Below are 20,104 nucleotides of genomic sequence, written 5' to 3' on the forward strand. Positions count from 1 at the left end.
AAGGAAGTCTCAGCTTACAAATCTAGTTCTTTGAAGGGGTTTTAACATACTTACGTGTAGGTCTAGCATGTTAGGCAGTGAAGGAATTCCAGTTGAAATTATGGTCATGCACATAGCCCGCTGGAATTATACTACAGATCATTACATTGCACAATTTATTTACAATATATCCTTATAGTATAATTTTTGCTTTTTCTCATGTCATGGGATACAACAGTATTTAGATAAAGACATTTTTACTGTTATTTTGCACAGTTTCAAAAGCAGGAATGGTTCTATTTAAAATATTTCAGTGATAAAACTTCTTTTACTTGATTATCCAAAGAATGCACTCACAGCAGTAACAAGTAAAATATTTCATTTGGTCTTTCCACCTCTGTTTTTTATTGGTACTTTTTTCCTGTTGACTATTAATGATCAGTTACAGTCACAGGGCATCCTGTAACTACAGGTGTTTTGGGCATTGAAGGTTTTCACTCCATGCATTGACAAAGCTCCTGAGCACTGTAGCAGGGGTGTGATGTGCAAGCTGTCAGTCTGTCTGCCTTTACTGATTACAAATAACCTCTTACCTTCCCACCCCTGGATCAGTGTGGTAAGTACTTTTGAAACAAGGAGCTTTCAAGGATCATCAGTATTTGTTTCATAGGAAGTATCTACTTGTTTTTAAACTTGTGCCATCACATGCTAGTTGGAAGTTTAAATATCCCTGCACAAGCTGGCAGTTAGTTTTCTTAAGCAGAAAACTCCTTTTAGCTGTACCCTTTGACTTTCAGAGAAGTGGGACAACTAGCTTTCTCTAAACTATTGCAGGGAGGAAAAGGTACTTCAGACATTTTGGGAAAAACAAATGAAATACTTTTGTGATAACTTTTATTTTATTCACCTGAATTTTACGTACATGGCAGATTCTTGTAGGCTGTAATATACATATATTTTTGTTAAAATTTCTCCTTTCCTAGCTTGCACCAGCAGAATCTTCATTTTGGTTTTTGTTACCTTTTTTATAAATAATCTTTTTATCCAGTCTAATAATTTCTTTTGGGATTTCATTGCTCTTGGGATTTTTATAGGTGTAATGACAAACTTCTTTGCTACCTATTCAACTAGTCTTTGTTAGTACATGTAGACCCACCCTGTCTGAAATACTTGCTTGTGCATAATGATTATTCTGATACATTCAGACCACAATAGAAGTCTGTAAGTAAAGGAGAGAAAGTGGAGGACATTACATAAATTTCTTGCAGCGTTGAGAATCAGGGATTTTACAAGTAAAATCACGTCCATCCAAAGAAGTATCAGCATTTTTGGAGCTGTCACCAGTCAGTGGTTTGTTCAATTGTTTTACTAATTTTTCTACTTTTTTTTCCCCCACCAGATAAAATCTGGTGACTGTAATAGAGCAAAGCTACACTTGTGATGTAATTTCTTGGGAGATTTGCCTACCTAGTTGCAGGGATAGATTTTGTTGTAATATTAGTTTTGTCACAGTCTGTGTTTTGAACGTTAATATTGGGGTCATTCATGCCTGAGACAGTGGAGATCTGGTTGGCTTTGCCGAGATTCTTAATGATGTTGATGTTGTATTTGGCAGTTTCCACAAAACTATTTTCTAGTAACCAACCATCTGATTCACCCTCCAGATCTCCTAGCAGAAGGACATTCTTCATGGCTGTTTGTAGGTACCGGACACCAATCAGTACAGAGAGCTGTAAGAAACAGTTAATGGTTAAACAGTTGAAATTGCAGCCTCAGTTCTATCACTCTCAGTTTTCATTGTGTTTTACAGGCCTTATAACTGTGTAAAGCAGACAGACTGTTTATCCTAGCAATATGTCTAACCACTTTTCCAGTTAATTACATTTTTAAAGAAAGATAGCAGGGGGAGATGGATTGAGTCTCCCTTCATTCTTCAGGTAACAATCCCCCTTGCATGTTATTAGTATATAAATACCTAGAATTTATACCTAGAATTACTCGTGAACCTTGTAGCTTCAGAGACTGCAACTAATTGATGTAGAATGGATGATCAATTAATGGAACTATCAGTCACTGTGAAAGAAAAAATTGTAGTATGTTAATTTCAGTGGATTTTTTTCCACTGACATTGATTAAATCAATATTTCTTCCAAGGTGGTTTAATCATTCCTGTGTAAGCCATATGTGTCAAACATTGCCAAGGCGTGAAAATTAAGAAGGATGGCCTATAGCAGAGGCTCAAGTCTAAGCTTAGGAAAAAGCCCCACTTTCATTGTTGTGTTGGCATCAAGATCAGCTTGTCAATATTTCAATTAACACAGAGAGCTGCCTCACAGCTTTTCACATGCTTCAGGTTATTTCTGGCACCACAGCCCCTCCTAGAACTGCCTGAGGACTGTTGTGAACTACTTAAATTACAGTGTTAATATTTATGTAATAAATAGAGCAATAGAAAAATAAAACATACTAAAATGGTAAGAAAACTGTATTGGAGCCTGTGCCATTGGAGAGTCCTTTACTTGCAGATGACAACATCCAGAGAACTCTTCTTTACAGATGTCAGCAGGGACACTGCAGATTTGCAGGTGTGTAGCTTGCCTGTGATGTGCTTATTTTGATTGCATAACCAGTAGCCCAGTCTACTTCAAAAAGGATGATATGCCATGACTGCAAGTACTGTCTGTATGGTGAAACTATGTAATATAAAAAGGAGGCTTTGAGATATTAATAAAACACTCAATTCTAATTATAAACAAAACTAATGCATTGAGCCAAAGACCTACTCATATTTTATATATTTCTTAAAACTGACTTAAAACAACATTCAGACCTTCTCATCAAATTTCATTGCAGTTGTGTCACTGCATGTGTCATCCTGTATCTGATCCCATCAATGCATCAGGGAAGGGAATATGCTATGTTCTGTTGAAAAAGCTCTGTAAATGATATACATGGTTTCTGATAGTTCTCATCCTCAACATGATTTCCTTCTGCTCTGTGGACTTCAGAAAGGTTGTCTTTACTAAAAGAAATCCTACAACATTCCTGAAGTGCTTGTGGACCTTATACTGAATGCTGAAGCACTTCTTATGTGTTGCACTGTCATCGTTTTCCATCCTGGAGAGACAGAAGACTGATTAATCTGATAGAGACCATTTTTGTGAGACTTACCTCAAACAACCAAATAAGCAATGCTGCGATGCCAATGTATCTCATGATACCGGTGTAGTAATCCAGCAGAGCCTCTCTGCACCCCTTCATCCAGATATTGAGCTCCTCTGTGAGGAAATCGTAGTTGTAGTGAGCACTGTTGTTTGTCAGCTGGTACTGGATGCAGGGCCGTGGGGAGCTAGGGTTGCAGCAGCTGAAGGGAACTCCATCCACCAAGAACTTCCCATCAATGTTGCTCTTCAGACGGCTGCAACAGGACAAAGTCTGGGCATTACAAACCTGGTGTCAGCAGGAGGCAGTGCCTGTGATTTTAGGAAAGGGAGTAACACAACTCTGCTGCAATGTAGGCCTCTCCAACATAACAAAAGGAAAATGAGGATATACTTTAAACAGGAAAAGTTGTTTACTGCAGGAACACTGAATATTGGATTTGCTGTATTTAAGTGTGGTATAGCACAGAACCTCATGTGGTTCTTCATCTGTGCCACAGACATGAGTTCAGTGTTCAGGGAGATGTTTCCTTTTTAGTATCTTTGTGCTGAATACTAAGGACAAATTTTGGACTTGTTTGTCTTGGTGGAATTCTAATAGAAGTTATATCCCTGGAAATCCTATGTTTCACTACTTCTGGATTGATTTTTCAACATAATCATTCCATGAGAGAGATCCTAATACAAGAACAACTTTGTATGCCACTGGAACCACTGGAAATCATCTACTGGCCTTTTGCCATTGTACCCATTGCAAGGGCTGGTCCAGCACATGTTTTAAGACTAATTCACAAGGGATTTTCTACTTCTTCTAAGTCCACTTTCTGTAACTTTAAGAAATGTATTCATTGCTAAAAATAGTCCTTTCCCTCCTCCATAAGATCAGGAGGGATACAAGTGGTGAAAGAGGAATAGGAAAAAAACCCATAAGATGGGAAGAGAACACAGTCTCAAACTAACCAAGATTTTCTGGAAGATAAATGAATCCTTGGCATCTGTTTTCTTCAGAGAAAGAGATTTTCCAGAAACTGGACAGTATCTAAGATGCTGAGAGACACTCTCACACCTTGAGGAAGCAGCCTCTAAGCGTGTATCTATTTTCATGCTTGGTGGAAAAGGCTGATTTCCTGAGACATCCCCATGGGTGAGAACCATGCCCTGGTTTATCAAGTCCAGGCCCCCCCTTTGTAAGGGAGCCAGAATACATGAAAGATAAATTTCACACAGATATACAGCTTTCACTATTTGCCAATAGTAAATTTTCTAATATTTTCCAAAATGTACTCATTTATTAATGTTTGCAAATAATATTTTTCTGTTCCACTACAGCTGATCTAAATGAGAGGGAAGGAAATAATTACAAGAAACTCATCAGGTAAACAGAAGGAGCAGAAACACTGTGGTCCAGTCTTCATCTGGAATTTGGGACCATCAAATTAATAAATGTAACCTTCAAATGAAACATCAGCTGCTAGGAAGCTCAGTATTTGTGTCAGTTCTGTGATGGCAGAAAAATTGCTTTATTTTATTGCTGTGAGCCTACTAAATACAACCTCCTTTTTTGTTTCTTGTTGTTTTCTTCCTCTCTTTTTAATTTGGGTTGTAATTTTTTTTTTTTTTAACTTAAAATTCTCTCAAAAACATTTTCCTCAAAGATCTTTCCAGGTAAACCAGGAAATTCACCTGCCATTTCCCACTTAGGAATGGGATAGGCATGAATTTTTCTCCATTTTCAAGTCTAGCTTTTCATTTTGTGGCCATCTGGTGATGGAATCAATGCAAAAGAGTCCAAAGAATCCACTGAAAGTGGACTGAAGTGTGTGAGCCATGTTGTGGGCATAGGCAAAACCAAACACTGGAAGGGAAGGAAACCAGAGGGCTCCAATGTGGGGGGAGAAAAGAAAGCTCACAGAGGAGAGGAAGATTGGCATATTGTGAAAGGGAAGACCTTACCTGGGATGGCAAAATGCTCTCTATGTTTCAGGGTATTATATATATTTAATGACCCCAATATAGTACAGCATTAGGATGGTTGAAGTACAATAAACTGGGTCTTAAGCTTTTCTTTTGATTCCAAGCATCAATTTAAATACTTTGTTTTGTTCCAGGCATGTTATAAAGAGGAATCCTCTTTCTACTGCCAACAGTAGCAGTTTCCAGACTTGGGTTATATCATTCTGCCACTGTGTTTCCTCTGCTAGTGGCAAATTTAAAAATTATTTCTTTTGTATTTTGGTACTTAACAGTATATTGGTACTGTTAGAAGGGAAGACCTTACTAAAAGAGTTGGTGGAGCAAGACATTCACTGCTATTTGCTGCTGCAATTCAAAGTTGTTATGGTATTGTAAAGGAAAAATTTGCTTTTGAGCAAAGATGATTTTTACCCAACCAAAGCAATGGTAGCATTGTACTGCTGTAACATCATGTTCCTACCATTCCTACTGACTGTTTCCATGCCTTGTCAAATTGTGTTGTTGGCAGTAGAGCTGTAGAAGAGGGTTTTGCAGGAAGGTGAAAAGTTGAGTTTTGCAAAGGTTACATGTGAGTTCACAGTATGTCAGGTCTCACCTGCTTTGCCTCTTGATCTACAGACTACTAACTGACACAGAGTACAAGTTGAAACCAAGAAAGATTTGATTCCTTCTCCATCCTTTCAGAACATTACCAGCTGGGCTTTACTTCCAATGATTTCATATCAAATGTTTCCCTACCAGATTTTTTGAAGCCATGGTATAATTTTGTTATACAGCATCAGCTTGGATTCTGCCAATCAAGATAAAATTAAGCAATCTATCCACAGTAAAAGAAATTAAGAAATTACTTTCCTCACCCACATTTCACTGTCACCTTCTGCCTAAATGGGGCAAAAGCTAATTGACAGTGCATTCTCAAAACAATGGCAGAGCACAGGTGAGCCTGCAGAAGAAAACACAGCTTAATTAAGACCCTGGGTAAAACATTATTGTTTCTGCCTCTCTCACAGAAATAAAAGGAAGTCTGTTTTACTTTTAACCTCACACTAAGCTGCTGTTAAATTCCTGGGGATCATATTGTCTTGTCACTTTTCAGCATAGACCCAAGACTTGAAACAGCTCTGGTCAGTCTGTTCTCTGTGACACTTTCTAACATCTCTCTTGAGAATGCTTGTATTGCTTTATTTCCACAGACAAGTGTCTTCTGTATGCTGATGCCCTCGTTTGTACTCTCCTAGGTCCTGCCCTATGGTATATTTGCAGCTCTCTATATACACTTTGCTATGGTGGCAGTTTCAAATTGCAAATTCTGTAAAATTAAGACCTTTGGCCTCCCTTTCTCTGGCTTTATTGTCACTAATTTTTGAGTTCAACAAAATGCAGCATTTGACAAATGCCAGTCAAGCTCTTTCCATTTGTCTTTCCTGGGAATACAAAGCTACTACTCTCTTGTCAGTGAAGACCTTTTTCAGCTTTAGAAGAATTATTACAGACTGGATTGTCTACTTTTGGTAGTTTTTAATTTTTACGTTCTCTGTAAGTATTACCACTCTTTTTGAGCATATAATTTCACAGTTGCTACATCATGTGTAGCACCACCACCAGAAAGAAATGAGGAATTTCTGCTTTTTTGTATGTGGTGTTTGGCAGTTTCTCACATGTGAACATACAGATTTGAACTTGGGATTGCAAAATCTAATACCTTGAAGAAGAGGGGTCTTTCAGTGCTTAGAATTGACTGTGCAATGTACTGATAGTACAATCCTTTTTTTCTTACTGTTATCAGCTCACTGTAAATGAAATTAAAATTTTGAGGTAGCTCATTCACCACACTGAAAAAGGAGATACATCTTTGCTTTGCTTAGCATCCCTAAAGATTTAGCAAAAGGCTACTTTTGATCGTGCATGTATTTAGCATATTTTATGAGCAACATGGTTATTCTACATTTTTTAAATTAAGGTACAACGGTCCAGAAAAAAAGGGCTTTCCAGTCTCAAAAGAGTTTTTCTCCTAGAATTTTTTGTTATGACTGATAAATACTTACTCCAGAACCTCCTTGGAAGCCATATTCAGATATCGAGGAGATACCCACTGAATTTCAAACCAGTCTCTAAAGCCATTGTTTCCACAGCAACGGAATCCAATTTGTAACATATCCACTGTTTTCTTTAAGAAACATCGCCCAGGTATGTCTGTGTCTTTATAGAACTTAATGGCATCCCTCAGTCCCAGATAGAGAGACTCTTCCAGCTCATTCCTCATGGTATAGCACATGAGAGCACCCACCAGGATGCAGAAGGTAAAACAGAAGGTACATACGATGTATGGCAGCATTACTAGTTTCCATCGAGAGAACTTGTTTGCATCTGAGCAGTCATAGCAGATTTTGCCACCCAGAAAGTTGATGATACATGCTATGACCCCTACAGAGATCAGCATGTTGGGGACAGAGTTAATGTCCCCTTTTGCCATCACTTCATTGCGCTTCTTGATCTCTATTTTCAGAAAGAGGCCAAGACTGAAGAGAATGATCCCACTCACTACAGAAACCCAGTTGAGGATCCATAAGATCTGAGCCAATTTGTCCCGCTTGGTTTTGGTGAATTTGACTTTGAGGACAGCCATAGTCAGACACGCATTAGGAAAAGAAGCGTAGGTCAAGGGAAGCTCATAAGCTGATTAGGAGCATGGATCCAAGGCGTGCAGAAATCTGAAGAAGAGGGAGAGAGATTACTGTCTGTTTGACCAGGTATTTATAGAGCCTACAAAAGAACTTCCTGTACAGCCTCACGCACTCTGAGTCCTGCCAAGGGAGTGCCCCAGTGAAATTTATTGCTTAAATTTCATAACAATGTGAATCACTTAAAAAACATAAATTCTGAGGACCAACTAGAGCAATTAAAAATAAGTGAATAGTATAAACAGACACTCTGGATTCCTATGAATTTTTGTCAAGACCAATTTTCTGTGCAGACCCGATATCTAAAAGTGAACTGGTCTGCTGTCTTTCCCCTCAGAAGACTCCCAGTGTCTTTCCCTTCTACTTGTTGCCTGTATTTTTTTTAACAATTATAGGTATTTATTATTTTCCTCTGTTATGGTCAGGTTTGTGTTCAAAAGTTAAATAAACAAACATATATACACCTGCCTTTTTTTCTTTCCTCTCCAGAAAACTTACTTGTCTTGTTCCTGATTTGGCAACTCTCATTAGAGTGATTTTATACTGTAAAACTTTACATTATATAATTATATAGTCATTTAATTCCACTAATACAATGGCATTTCTAAACAGTAAAGTGTAATGCTGTAAATCTGGGGAAATAGAGATGTATAAACTATAATATTTTTGAAGTTAGTGGATGCTATTACTGAGTAAAACTTGTATCAGCTAAAACAGCGAATACACCTGTTGAAAAACACCTGGGAACAGACAAGCTGGACAGAAGTAGGGCTACACTGACCCGGTAAAGGATCCCCAGCTGCAGTGAAGCTTAGCATTGGCTAAGCAGATTGTTGCAGCGTGCAGTTTAAAAAGGTAATGGAATCCCAGCGTCTTCATGTGTTTACGTCGGAAGGAATCAGTTCTGTTTGTACAGGCAAGGAATAGGTTGTGTGATTCATATTAGGATATGGTTAAATATCTTCATACACTAAGATTTTAAGGCCTGTGAGATCTAATTAATTCAAGTTGCATTTATTTACTCCTGCATTTACAGAGAAAACTAATTCCTCTCAAAGCTATTCAGCTCTGTGTATCTTTTGAACAATATAGAGAATAGTGTGCAAAATGCACAGTATTTTTCTTTACCAGTCTATTTCCAAAGGTGTTGAGGCCAGCGGCTTTCTGAATTTAAAAACAGGGTCCTAATTGTAATGATTGTTGAGGTTATCAGTTACAGCTGAATATTGATTGTAATCATATTGTGATAATCATATAAATTATAGACATCTTACAGAGATGTCCAGAGAATAGTCATTTATAAAATTACAACACTTGCTTTACACCATTCTTTTCCAGTATTGTTCAGACCTCATTTGAAGGTATCATGCTCTGGTGGTACAGAATTAAGCCTCCCTCTGAATTCAGCTGACAGCCTGAATAAGCCTGCTAAGCCTGGAGACAGTACCTTTGATTGCTTCACCAGTTAAGCAGTTTGTGATTTGACCTTAAATAACTGTAAATGATGGCTGCTAATAGATTAATTTACCCCTGATACTCAGGCCTCAGAGCTCACAACAGCAAGAATCTGTTGTGAAATTTACTGATTGCTGATACACAGTTCACGTTCAATGGCCAGCACACATGAATGCATCACTCACTGTTTGTTTCTGTGAAACACATGTACCTATTTGAACAATGCCTCAAAATTGTTCAGCACACATTTAGTTACAGTGTCACTGAAAACACCCTACTTGCTAAACATATTTATTTTTAACATTTGGACAAAAGTTATAAATAGTTCTACTCAAATTTAATCTTCTTCAGAGGCATTGTTGATTTTGGAAGATGTAGATTTAAGACTTGGTCATATTCTAGCCGTAGAGAAACTTGAAGTTGAGTTCCATAAGCAGAGATACATTCAATCTCATGTAGCTATTCCATCCCCAATTTTCAGAAGCCTGAATTTTAAAAAAAGTAAAAACTTCCATGCAAGAAAAATTCTCCTGTAATTCCTTGTCTCCAGAAATTCTCATGCTTCCTTTGTGAATTTTTAGTTTTGCTATAGGATCAGATTTCATGGAATATTGACATTTATCTTACAGTGCTACCCACAGCAGCAGCATAAGGTCTGTGATTTCATGGAGTCCTAGTGCCAGAGAAAAGGGATGGAATGACTGGTTGTAGTTCAAAGACCACTTCTTGACTGACCCTGGCTATCACTGATATGCTTGGGATTGATCTTTGGGAGATACTGTGCTTGTCATGAAATCTTGAGTGCATTGAGTCTGGGACAGAAGAGCAAGTTATCTATTCTGTTCCTTGTTCCTAGCCTTCTACATTGATACTTATGTTAAGATTTTCACCTATGCTAACAGTTTACTGAATTCATTTCTAATAAGAAGACTCTTCTTCACATCATAAAGAATTCTATAAATGCATCATAATATTATTCTTTCCCTAACTGTTTAATAAAGTATTGAATACATTTATTAGTGTAAGATCTACTGCAACACATGCACAGCTGCGTAGTATAATTTTTTGAGCACCATGAAGAAAGTTTTTCCAGCTGAAAGAACTGAACTGCAATTATGAGCTAAAATTGTCAGTCTTGCTCTGCAACCTATTTCTGTTCTTCTCCAAGTCACGGTTGGCAGTGGGTTACTGTAAAGCCACAAATGCTCCCAGCATTTCAGTGGTACTAATGCCTCTGTCATAGTTGTCATAGTTTTTAGAAACATTTGCACTTGAGCCACTCTAGAGTTATGAATCATATACACACAGACATACTTTCCCCAGCTATGGGATAGCAAACTGGATTTTATTCTATAAAGGGAGAAATACTTCTTTCAATAAAAGACAAATAAGTGTGGAAATCTCTCCCATACTATCAATACTGTTCTCAAGCTTTCTTTGTCTAATTGAAATTTATCTAACTTTAAAGACAGCTTCCACCACCATACAATTTGCTTCCAAGATGTCACCTAGCTGTTCCTTTGCTATCAACTATAATGAACAAGACATAGCACAGCTATTTTTTATATTTACTTATTAGATAAAAATTGTTCCAAGAAATTTTGCAATTTTGTCATAAACAAGCCACATTTTATCTTACTGATTTTGCTAAAATCTGCTATTTTAACTAAACATACATTGCCATTTGTGACAAACCACTAACCTGCTTCAGAGGACTGAACAGGATCCTGAAACTGGTAACTTGCTGAATACAAGGGAGAAAATACCTGAATTGGACATCCTGAGGATGGCTGAAATACTGATTTCCTGATGTCTCTGTAGTTGCTCTGTCTTCACACTGACTCACCAATGGAGAAAACCACTTCAACTCTCCTGCCTGTGCTAATCTCTCCTTCATCTCTAATCGTAGCTAAGAGATTTATTTCAAGATTCTTATGCCACCAGATTAAATCCTGCAAAACAGGCCAATTAACTGAGTGTGAACTGAGATCTCACCAACAAAATGGTTTATAGGACTTTTTACCCTGCTGGACATTTGGGCTAGTAAGAAACAGAACTGTTTTTCAGTTCCTGCTAATGTCTTCAGTAGTTCTTAACTTATTTTTAACAATAAATATGCCTCCAAAGGAGGGAAGAATAAGAATAATGAAAGTTTGTGATTCTGTGGGAAGGGAAAATCTATCTTAGGCAACTATCATTTATATGCACTGTTATGTTCCTTACCCATCATTCCATATTTTGTTGCTTTGGATGCAATTTTCTGTTCTCTGTGTATTGAAAGTGATTGTCCTAGAAAATAATTCAAGTAACCAAGAGCAATTGGATCATCCTGTATGATTCATGGTAGGTTCTGGTTTGGGAAGCTTCCCAGGTTCAAGAACAATCCAGTAGAAACCTCTGTCCTGGTCTCTTATCTAGCTCTATTCCAAGCTGGAAGCAAAAGTATCATGTCCTCTGGCTTTTCTGAGCCCAGCACATAGCAATTTGTGGGACAGACGTGGCTGGCTTGAACTGGCAACAGTGGTGGCAACAAGCTGAGTCTGCAGCAGTGCTTGGTCAAGTTAGAGGTGGTGTCAGTACCAGCACTGAATCCCTAAGCAGGACCAGGTTTGATCTATAGGGCCCATATCTGTAACACCTTAGCACAGCAGAGAGAGTTCAGTGGGCACATGACTGACTGCAAGAGACCCTGCACCAGGCATTGTAAATGTGTAGAAATATTCTCAGAAGCATAAGCTGTCCCCTCCTGGCTTATGATAAGCAAGAAGCCAGTACCTTGACATGACTGTGATTCTAACTCTGTGTTCTGGCAGTACACTGGCTCTATCTTGCCTGTGTCCTAATGATTCAGAGCATATGTGATACATCTAGGACCTGTTGGACCTAATGCATATGAACCACACAAATGCTTGCATATAATCAAATACACCCCAATTGCATTGAATTAATCCTGTGCACGAGTCATTCATCATGCTTTGGACTTGCAGAACCCATGTAGACTACAGGGAATATTTTAGATCTGTTCAAATGTGTTGGTTTGTGTACAGATCAACTCCACAGAGGCATATTCAACAGGTATAATGTATTCCTTGGGCACAGCACAAGTACACAAATGTACACATTTTGAGCTAGTGTTCGGCTGGGATGTGATATATCAGAAATTCTGGACAAATGGCTGTAGTACTTTTCTATGCTAAAAAAAAACAAGTTCACTTGTGAAAATTCTACCCATCTGCAGAACTACGAGTGTGTTATCCCTGAGTGTTAGAAAATGTTACTGCCTCAGTTACCTAGCAGCAGAAAACTGCACCTTCCCTGTGGCTGCTTTGCAACACAAACCTCGTACTGGCGTGCATGGAGACAAGCGAGCAGGAGATGGCAGTGCTGCTGTATGAAGGCTTTTTCAACAATACAGAGCAAGAGGCTTTTTTTTTTTCCAGTTTGTATTAGAGATTAGAGGTCATTCACACAGCTAATGGAAGCTCAAGAATGCCCCATTGTAAGAAATTACTTCAATCCAGTTGTAATGCAGTTAGAGACCAGTGCTACCTGTATTTTTTGTTCCATCTCATATTTGGAAATGGTTTCAGCTGCAAATGTATCAAAAGTTGAATAATTCAGATATTAGTTCTGTGTCATAGCAGTTTATAATTAAGCATGATGCACTTTCTTGTAGACCTTTGGGACGCCCAGATATCATGACCACAGAATAGCATTTTGTAACTTGTGTTTGAGTGATTGTACATGGGGGATTGCCTCTATCACCCAGTGGTACAGAAAGAGATCACACACTTTCCTGCTAACAGGGGAGATTGCTGTGCTATGGCTTAGTATCCAAACAGGTAAATTTAACAAATGTTTGCCCAATTACTTACCTATTTAGTATCATTCATATATAAGTCCCCAGGCAAGGATGTGTTATGAATCAGTGTAATGAAATAACTAGTTGGGATGATGCAACATTTAATTTTACATCTAGTTTCCAAAAATTCATATTTTATTTTTATATTTGGATGGCTTTTCATTTCACCTTGTATTTAATGTAAGTGATAACTAATGATATGAGATTTTGGAGTACTGGACTAAAACTGGAGGCACTTGGTGAGTCTGATGGAAGCAAGAGCTATACAACCTTTCTGAGCTGGGGCAAGTCCATATTCAGGAAGAGATTCTCACTGATATGTGATAATGGGGAGAGGACACGAACAACAATTTGCTCTTTTTGGCTTTTATAAAATTGTGAACCACATGGTAGACACTTAGAGAATTAAGTTTTTAAACAAATAGAAGTAATTGAGTCTTTGAAGAACATTAATTTCTCAATTACATTTTTGAACTTTTAGGAAGGAAGTATAGTGGTATTTAGATTATTATGGTTGTTGTAGTAGATAAAGATACCTAAGTTAAGTCACAACATCTGAAATTCTTATGGAATTGCAGAGTTGGCAGAGGTAATGTCAAAATTTAAAGGCAAGAGGTAATGGCAATAGTCAATAATTTAAAAGAACCCAGTTGGTACATTAAAATGACACAAAGCTTACTGAAAACGAAGTCAGTTATATTTTTTTACAACAGCTCTACACTGTACTACAGTTGTACCACAGGTGAAACAAATCAGAAGTACTACATTTTCAGATGTGTACATTTTCAGATGTGTAAAGGTTTTAACAATATGGATGCTGAAAATCAGTCTCAGGCAGAAAAGGAAATCATAGCAGACTTGCATGAACTGCACTGCATGTGTATGGCTTGTCATTCAGGGTCCTGTGCATTGCAGGAAAATCCATATCAGTACCTTTCAGGCCGGCTCTGATTTCAATCCATAGGAGCTGTACTGTCCACAATCTCTGAGTCATCCACTCGTGACTCACAATGAGTCATTACAAATGGAAAACTAAGGCACAGAAATAGTGTATTCACCTTAAAATCAGACCAGCAGTCTACAGTACAGCTGGAAGTTAACATGTATTTTATATTGCCTGGTAACCTAAAACTTCCATCTTGACTGTAACTTCTTTCTGAAGACTAGAATCCGTTTTTACAACTTAATCATAATGAGACCATGCAGCAATCTTTGCTTTTCACTTTTGTACCTTATTCACTATGGATCTTATCCTCACAAGCCAGGTATCAGGAAGCTTTTTGCAGAATGGAATTATACACATAATATGAGGCCTGGCAGCAGAATTCTCTTTACATAATGATGTAAAATTTTCCTTTTAAAATTCCGTATCTCATAGCATCAACACTTTGGTGCACTATACTACCAACTGACCCTTCTTCTCCTAGCAAAGTAGGCAGATATACACTGTCATATTTCTCCTCAGAAGGCCTCCTAAATTAATCAGTACCTATTCTCAGCTTACCTAAACTTACATAAACCTGATGTTGATGCTATTTTTCACACTCCAGACATCATTTGAACTGAACAATATTACTCAGGTCATATTGTAGGGAATTTGAGATTCTTTTGGAAAGAAAAGACAGTTACCAAGGGGAAAAAAAAGAAAGAAAAAGATACTTGCTGGAGTTCCTGAAGCTGTCAAATAGACAGAAGCCAGAACCCAGACACAGGGCTCTTAAGAGTTTTTCCAAGGTCCCTCTGTCACGTGAGTGGTGACTTCATGCTTATTGACACTGTGTTGAGAAATCACAATTTGTGGAAAAAGACTGAAGGAAACTCAGGTGCCTTAGTGTAGACTGGTGGTGAGAGATGAAAATAGTGTTCAAATAATTTTATAGGTAGTTGCACAGAGGAAAGGAAAAAATTCCTTTGATGATAGGATATGAGAAGAATAATGGGTGAAATAATTATTTTAGTGAGAATAGCAAAACAGCTCATAAGAAACTCCTTGATTTCCATCAACAAAGTACTTTTACAACAGGTTGATGCCCACTGGCCAGGAGTGTTGTAGGGACAGTTGGAAAAGGGGCTGAACTAAATGTCTCAAGGTCTGTGATTTGTCTTTTGCTATTAACTAGATACCTGTTTAAACCTCTACAAAACTTTGTAAGAGCTTTCTCATCTTTGGCTGATACTTCCTTTGATCCTTGACTTTTGCCAGAAATGTGAGCTTATGAAATGTTTTTACCTTTCTACTCTTCAGTGAAAGCATTGTTTCTGCCTCCATTTATATATTAATTTTAGTTAAAATTTTCAACAATTTTTCAATTCTAGGAGTTGGTGTATGTTAACTTACTGACTAACCAAACCTGTGAATTTTCCTTCTTTAAGTTCTGGTCATCCTTCTATCCATATCCTCCTTTTATTTTTTTTTTTTTCCCTCTCTCTTCTTTTTCCTGACATCTGACTCTCCAAAAATTTTTGTGGAGCTTGTCTTCTGTAGTCAACTAAGCAGAAACATTATTCAGAACTTCTGACTCATACAAAAAAAAATAAGTATTGCCAAGACCCCAAAGTTCAGGCAAGGAAGTTCCAATGGAAGTGTTTGAAACCAATGAGTCTGGACTTTGCAGGATGAGTCATCTACTGCCATACATGTTGATTTGAAAAAAATAACAGTAGAGTTCAGAAGTTCTTGCACATTGTTAATCATGTCACCCTTCTCCATCACAGACATATGAATATGTTGGTGCATAGGTGCAGATTTAAATATTTAAAGATTCCTTGAAGAAAAATTAGAGCATTCCTTTCACACAAAAACTATTGATGAAAATTCTCACATCTCCCTTACTACACAAAAAAGATGATTTCCAAGAAAGCAAACTTATTTTTCCATTGCTATATCTTACAAAGCCTAGGGAACCAGAAGTTGGAAGCATTAGAAAGTTGTGTTCCATCTATAGACATTCCTGGAAATTCTGATCTATTTCTTCAAACAAAAAAGATATTAGAAGTGGGTACCCCATTAGATATGTGACTATTTTCTCATCTCTGTTCTTTTTTAAATTGAAAAATAATAAAAGCTAAAGCTATGTCTTTTTGTAAATTAAAAAATAATAAAAGCTAAAGCTATGTCTAGCTGTGCCCAGAAATAGTTTGCTTTCACTTTGGTGTTTACTGGCTTGTTTCTATATGTTTTTTAATTCAGACCAATTCTATTTATTGCCTCATTACATGATTTAACATTTACTACATTTAATCTTAAATAATTATGCATAATATTTATAATTATTAAATATAAAATATCCATATTAATATGTAAGAATCTCTTAACATGACTGGGGATTATTTTTCATACAGTCAAACTTGTTAAGAAATCATATTCATTGCCATGCACATACCAGCACAATTAAATTTTTTTGTTCACATCTTTTCATAGCCATTATGTGGTCATAATAAAGTTTGGTCTGGCAAGCCTTTTGGGATTTGGAGTAATTTCTGTAATTAATCCTCCTGCTCTCTAACTTAAGAGTTTTGGTATGCAGTACTTTTCTTCTTGCAGTCTACAGCCAAGTGAGACATTCAGGATTGAATTAAGACAACACACTGTGTTGTGGTTTAACCCCAGGTAGCAACTAAGTCCAGCAGCTGCTTGTTCACTCCCCCACCCCTGCCTCAGTGAGGAAAAAAGTGGATAGAAAAGGCAAACCTCATGGGCTGAGATACAAACAATTTAATAATTGAAACAAAATATAAAAGATATTAGCAATTAGACACTACTACTACTAATTGTAATGGAGAGAGAAATAAAATCCAATAGAAACAAGAGATGCACAATACAATTGTTCACCACCCACTGACTAATGCCCAGCCTGTCTCCCAGCAGCCATTGACACTTCATGGCCAATTCCTTCCCCATTAATATACTGGGCATGATGTTCTGTGGTGTGAAATACCCCTTTGGACAGTTCGCGTCAGCTGTCCTGGCCGTGATCCCCTCCATTCTTGTGCACCTCCTCACTGGCAGAGCACAGGAAGTCGAAAAGTCCTTGATTTAGAGTAAGAACAACTCAAACCCAACTAAAGCATCAGCCTGTTGCCAACATTATTCTCATACTAAATCCAGCACTGTGCCAGTTACTATAAAGAAAATTAACTCTATCCCATCTGAAACCAGGACAGTTTGCTTTCCTGATTTATTTTGTACTACTTGGGATACTCCAAGGTGCCCATTTGCTGTGGTTCAGAGCTGCTGACTAACAGCTGCAAAAAGAGACATTTTTAAATCAAGATAGCCAACTAGAACTAACAATGTAAGAGCTGAACAAAGGGCATAGGACAAGTTTTGGCTCAGGTAACTTTTTCCAAGGGAAATCAACACAATGCATCTCAGCGTAACTACATGTACTATCAAAAAAAAAAAAAAAAAGAGAAAGAAAAAAGAAACTAGAGTAGCTCAATTTCATATTGTTATTTACATAGAGATTTTAATGTGCTGGTGGTTTTTTGGGTTTGGTTTTTTTTTTTTTTTTGGTGTGTAGTAAAGATATTCTGCAAGTCTGCACTGACAGAGGAAACGCTGGTATCTGTAATACTTACCAGCATCTCTGAAGCTAAAATAGTAGAACAGAAAGCCTTGAAGGACTTCTTGGTGTATTTCTGGAGCAGGGAGTTAAAAAAGATTAGATCTTTTCTTTAAGGACTTCCTTTGCATAAGTGGAAACAGATTTTCCTTTTGAAAAGACTCAGTTTTAGTTTATTTTTTTCTCTGCTTGACTTTTATTCGAACCATCTAAGTTTTGTCTGCTTATGAAGAGCATGTGGCAATTTGGAAACTTACAGCTCAGTGTACTTCAAGTAACGATGAAGGAAAGGCTATTTGGTCTTTTAAAGCTTTCAGTGTGCAAAAAGACGTGTATACCTGGTGTACATGATTCCCATGTACATCGGAATCCCATGATTATGTGCATGGCAATTGTATTAGATAATGAATTAACTTGTGAAGTTCCAAAGTGATGAGAGAAACTATGCCCCCTGGATCTGAAATGATGAACAGGTAAACAGACAAACCAGATAAACAAGTTTCTTAAGGCCTTTCCATTCTCTTTAATTGAATCAGAAAATTCTCCCGAAGAATTGTACACCTCAGGCAACCTGTCAATTATTTGGGGAACAATAAAGTACTCTTCACAATGGATTCATACTCATGAGCTCCTCATTACATCTAGCATGCTGCAAGTTTTGTTGGCAAAACTAATTACTTAAATTAAGAGGTGGTTAGGTTATTTACCTACCCTCAGTTATGATCTGGGAGGAAAAACACTGCCTACTTTAGAGTGAATGTGAAAAAAATTATTTGTTTGGTGCATAAGAAGAGCTGCTTATGCTAGGATAACTGTCACCTTTGCAATGCCTTTAAGACAAGTTTGAAGGAATATGAAGTTCCAGTTGAATATTTTCCATCTGAGAAATTGTAAGTGCCTTTTAAAGGTAAGCAAAACCCCTAACTCCTTTTGTAACCCAGGAAAATATGCACTATTGCGTATAAAAAAAGCAACTCTCTCCACCTATTGCCATCAACATTGGTTCACTTCCATTCACAAAATGAACATTTCTTCACTCCATCAGCTTTCTTATTATCTGCTTCAATTGTTAGGACACATAATACACATATGCATTCACTACATACAGCGAAATGTATGCTCATCACCAGTGTTTTTCCACACCACTATGACTGGTGGCCCACTGGTTGAGGCAATTCCCTTTGTTAATGAAGAAGCATCTTCCTGAAACTTGACACTGAGAAACTCGCAACTGTCTGGGTTCATTGCTAGGTTTGGTTCACAGCTCCCACTTCTGGGTAACTCACTTGTAAACTACCAGAGCTAAAAATCTTCGTTTTCATATAGTAGAGGAGATACTTTTCCTAATCTTACTCTTTAACTATGATCTCCTTGTGATGAATGAAGAATGGGCTTAAATTATTCACACTATCTTCTTATTCAGCTGGCAATAGGGAAATAAAGGCACCTTTTATTTTTTTTCCCCGCTTAAAGAAACTTCACATGAGAGAAACACTACGGTGTGTTTACTCACTTCATACAAGCTGCTATGAGCACAGCAAATCTGTACCTCCTCCTTCCTGCAGCACAGGCCTGTCGTAGGTGCTGGTCTGCCAGGCGGATCCAGCCTCTGGGCTGGCACTGTGGCCTACAAACGCGTCCTGTGGGCTGGTGTGCGATGATGGCACCCACAGGGGAGTGCCCGCTCCGTGGCCTCACGAATCTCGAGGGTCTTGCCTGCAGTGAGGAGTCACCTGTGAGAGCGGGAAGCCTTCCCTTCGAAGGCCGTATTCACCTAGGCACGGGACACATCACATCCACCGTTTCCTACTGTCACTGTGCGGAGCCCAAGGGTGACAGCCCTGCTGTGCCCCCGAAGGGGACAGAGCTCCTCGCGGCGATGCGCGGTCACCCGCCTGCCCCGCCCCGGCCTCTCCTTCCTCATCCCTCTCGCCCCACCCGCGGCCGGGCAGCGGCCTGCGCCCATCAGGCCCCGGGCAGCCCGCCCAGGTGCGGACAGCGCGGCCGAGCCCCGGCTGCCGAGGCGGAGGCGGCACCGCAACGAGAACTCAGCTTCCCGCCGGCAGCGGCCTTGCGGCGGCGAGCGCCCAGGGCCAGCGCCGACCCCCGCACGGGCGCTGCCCCTCGGAAGCTCATCGGGAACGGGAACTCCGGTGCTCATCCCGCAGCTCGGCCCTGTGGCTGCGCGGAGGCGGCCGCGGCTGGACCGGCGCTCGGCGGCTCAGCCAACCCCGCACTGCACAGCGCCGCGTCCAGGTGCGCCCGCCCCAGGCGCCCTGATCGACCGCGCTGGGAGCCAATCGCCCGTGAGGAATCGCGGCAGCTGCCCAATCACGGCTCCGGAAATGGGATGTGGGCGGTGCCCCGGGGACAGCGGGCTCGGTGGCGCCGCGGCCGAGGAAGGGCGAGCGCGGGGGCGGCGGCGCG

At 39.0% G+C, this 20,104-nt stretch overlaps 1 protein-coding gene across 2 annotated transcripts; it reads right to left on the bottom strand.

The window, feature by feature from the left end:
- Positions 1 to 353: 353 nt before the first annotated feature.
- Positions 354 to 19,527, bottom strand: LOC128809238 (photoreceptor outer segment membrane glycoprotein 2). Of its 2 annotated transcripts, none has more exons than XM_053981061.1 (4): positions 19,452 to 19,527; positions 7,160 to 7,825; positions 3,151 to 3,397; positions 354 to 1,709 (listed from the first exon to the last, which is right to left on the bottom strand). In XM_053981061.1, exons 2-4 carry the CDS (start codon positions 7,738 to 7,740, stop codon positions 1,443 to 1,445), a joined length of 1,095 nt encoding a protein of 364 aa, XP_053837036.1. In that variant the 5' UTR covers positions 7,741 to 7,825; positions 19,452 to 19,527; the 3' UTR covers positions 354 to 1,442. The 2 variants fall into 2 exon arrangements, with proteins under 2 accessions (XP_053837036.1, XP_053837037.1); XM_053981062.1 differs by lacking the exon at positions 19,452 to 19,527 and adding an exon at positions 19,191 to 19,212.
- Between the last annotated feature and the right edge of the window lie 577 nt (positions 19,528 to 20,104).

The sequence above is a fragment of the Vidua macroura genome, chromosome 6, assembly GCF_024509145.1.
Source record: "Vidua macroura isolate BioBank_ID:100142 chromosome 6, ASM2450914v1, whole genome shotgun sequence".
In the NCBI taxonomy this organism is placed as follows: domain Eukaryota; kingdom Metazoa; phylum Chordata; class Aves; order Passeriformes; family Viduidae; genus Vidua; species Vidua macroura.

Excerpts from the sequence above, each read along its gene's own strand:
- LOC128809238 (XM_053981061.1), bottom strand. The coding sequence starts at position 7,740 with ATGGCTGTCCTCAAAGTCAAATTCACCAAAACCAAGCGGGACAAATTG. Across the intron at positions 3,398-7,159 it reads GCTTCCAAGGAGGTTCTGGA|CCGTCTGAAGAGCAACATTG; the intron begins GTAAGTATTTAT and ends GTCCTGTTGCAG. Across the intron at positions 1,710-3,150 it reads TGCTTATTTGGTTGTTTGAG|CTCTCTGTACTGATTGGTGT; the intron begins GTAAGTCTCACA and ends TGTTTCTTACAG.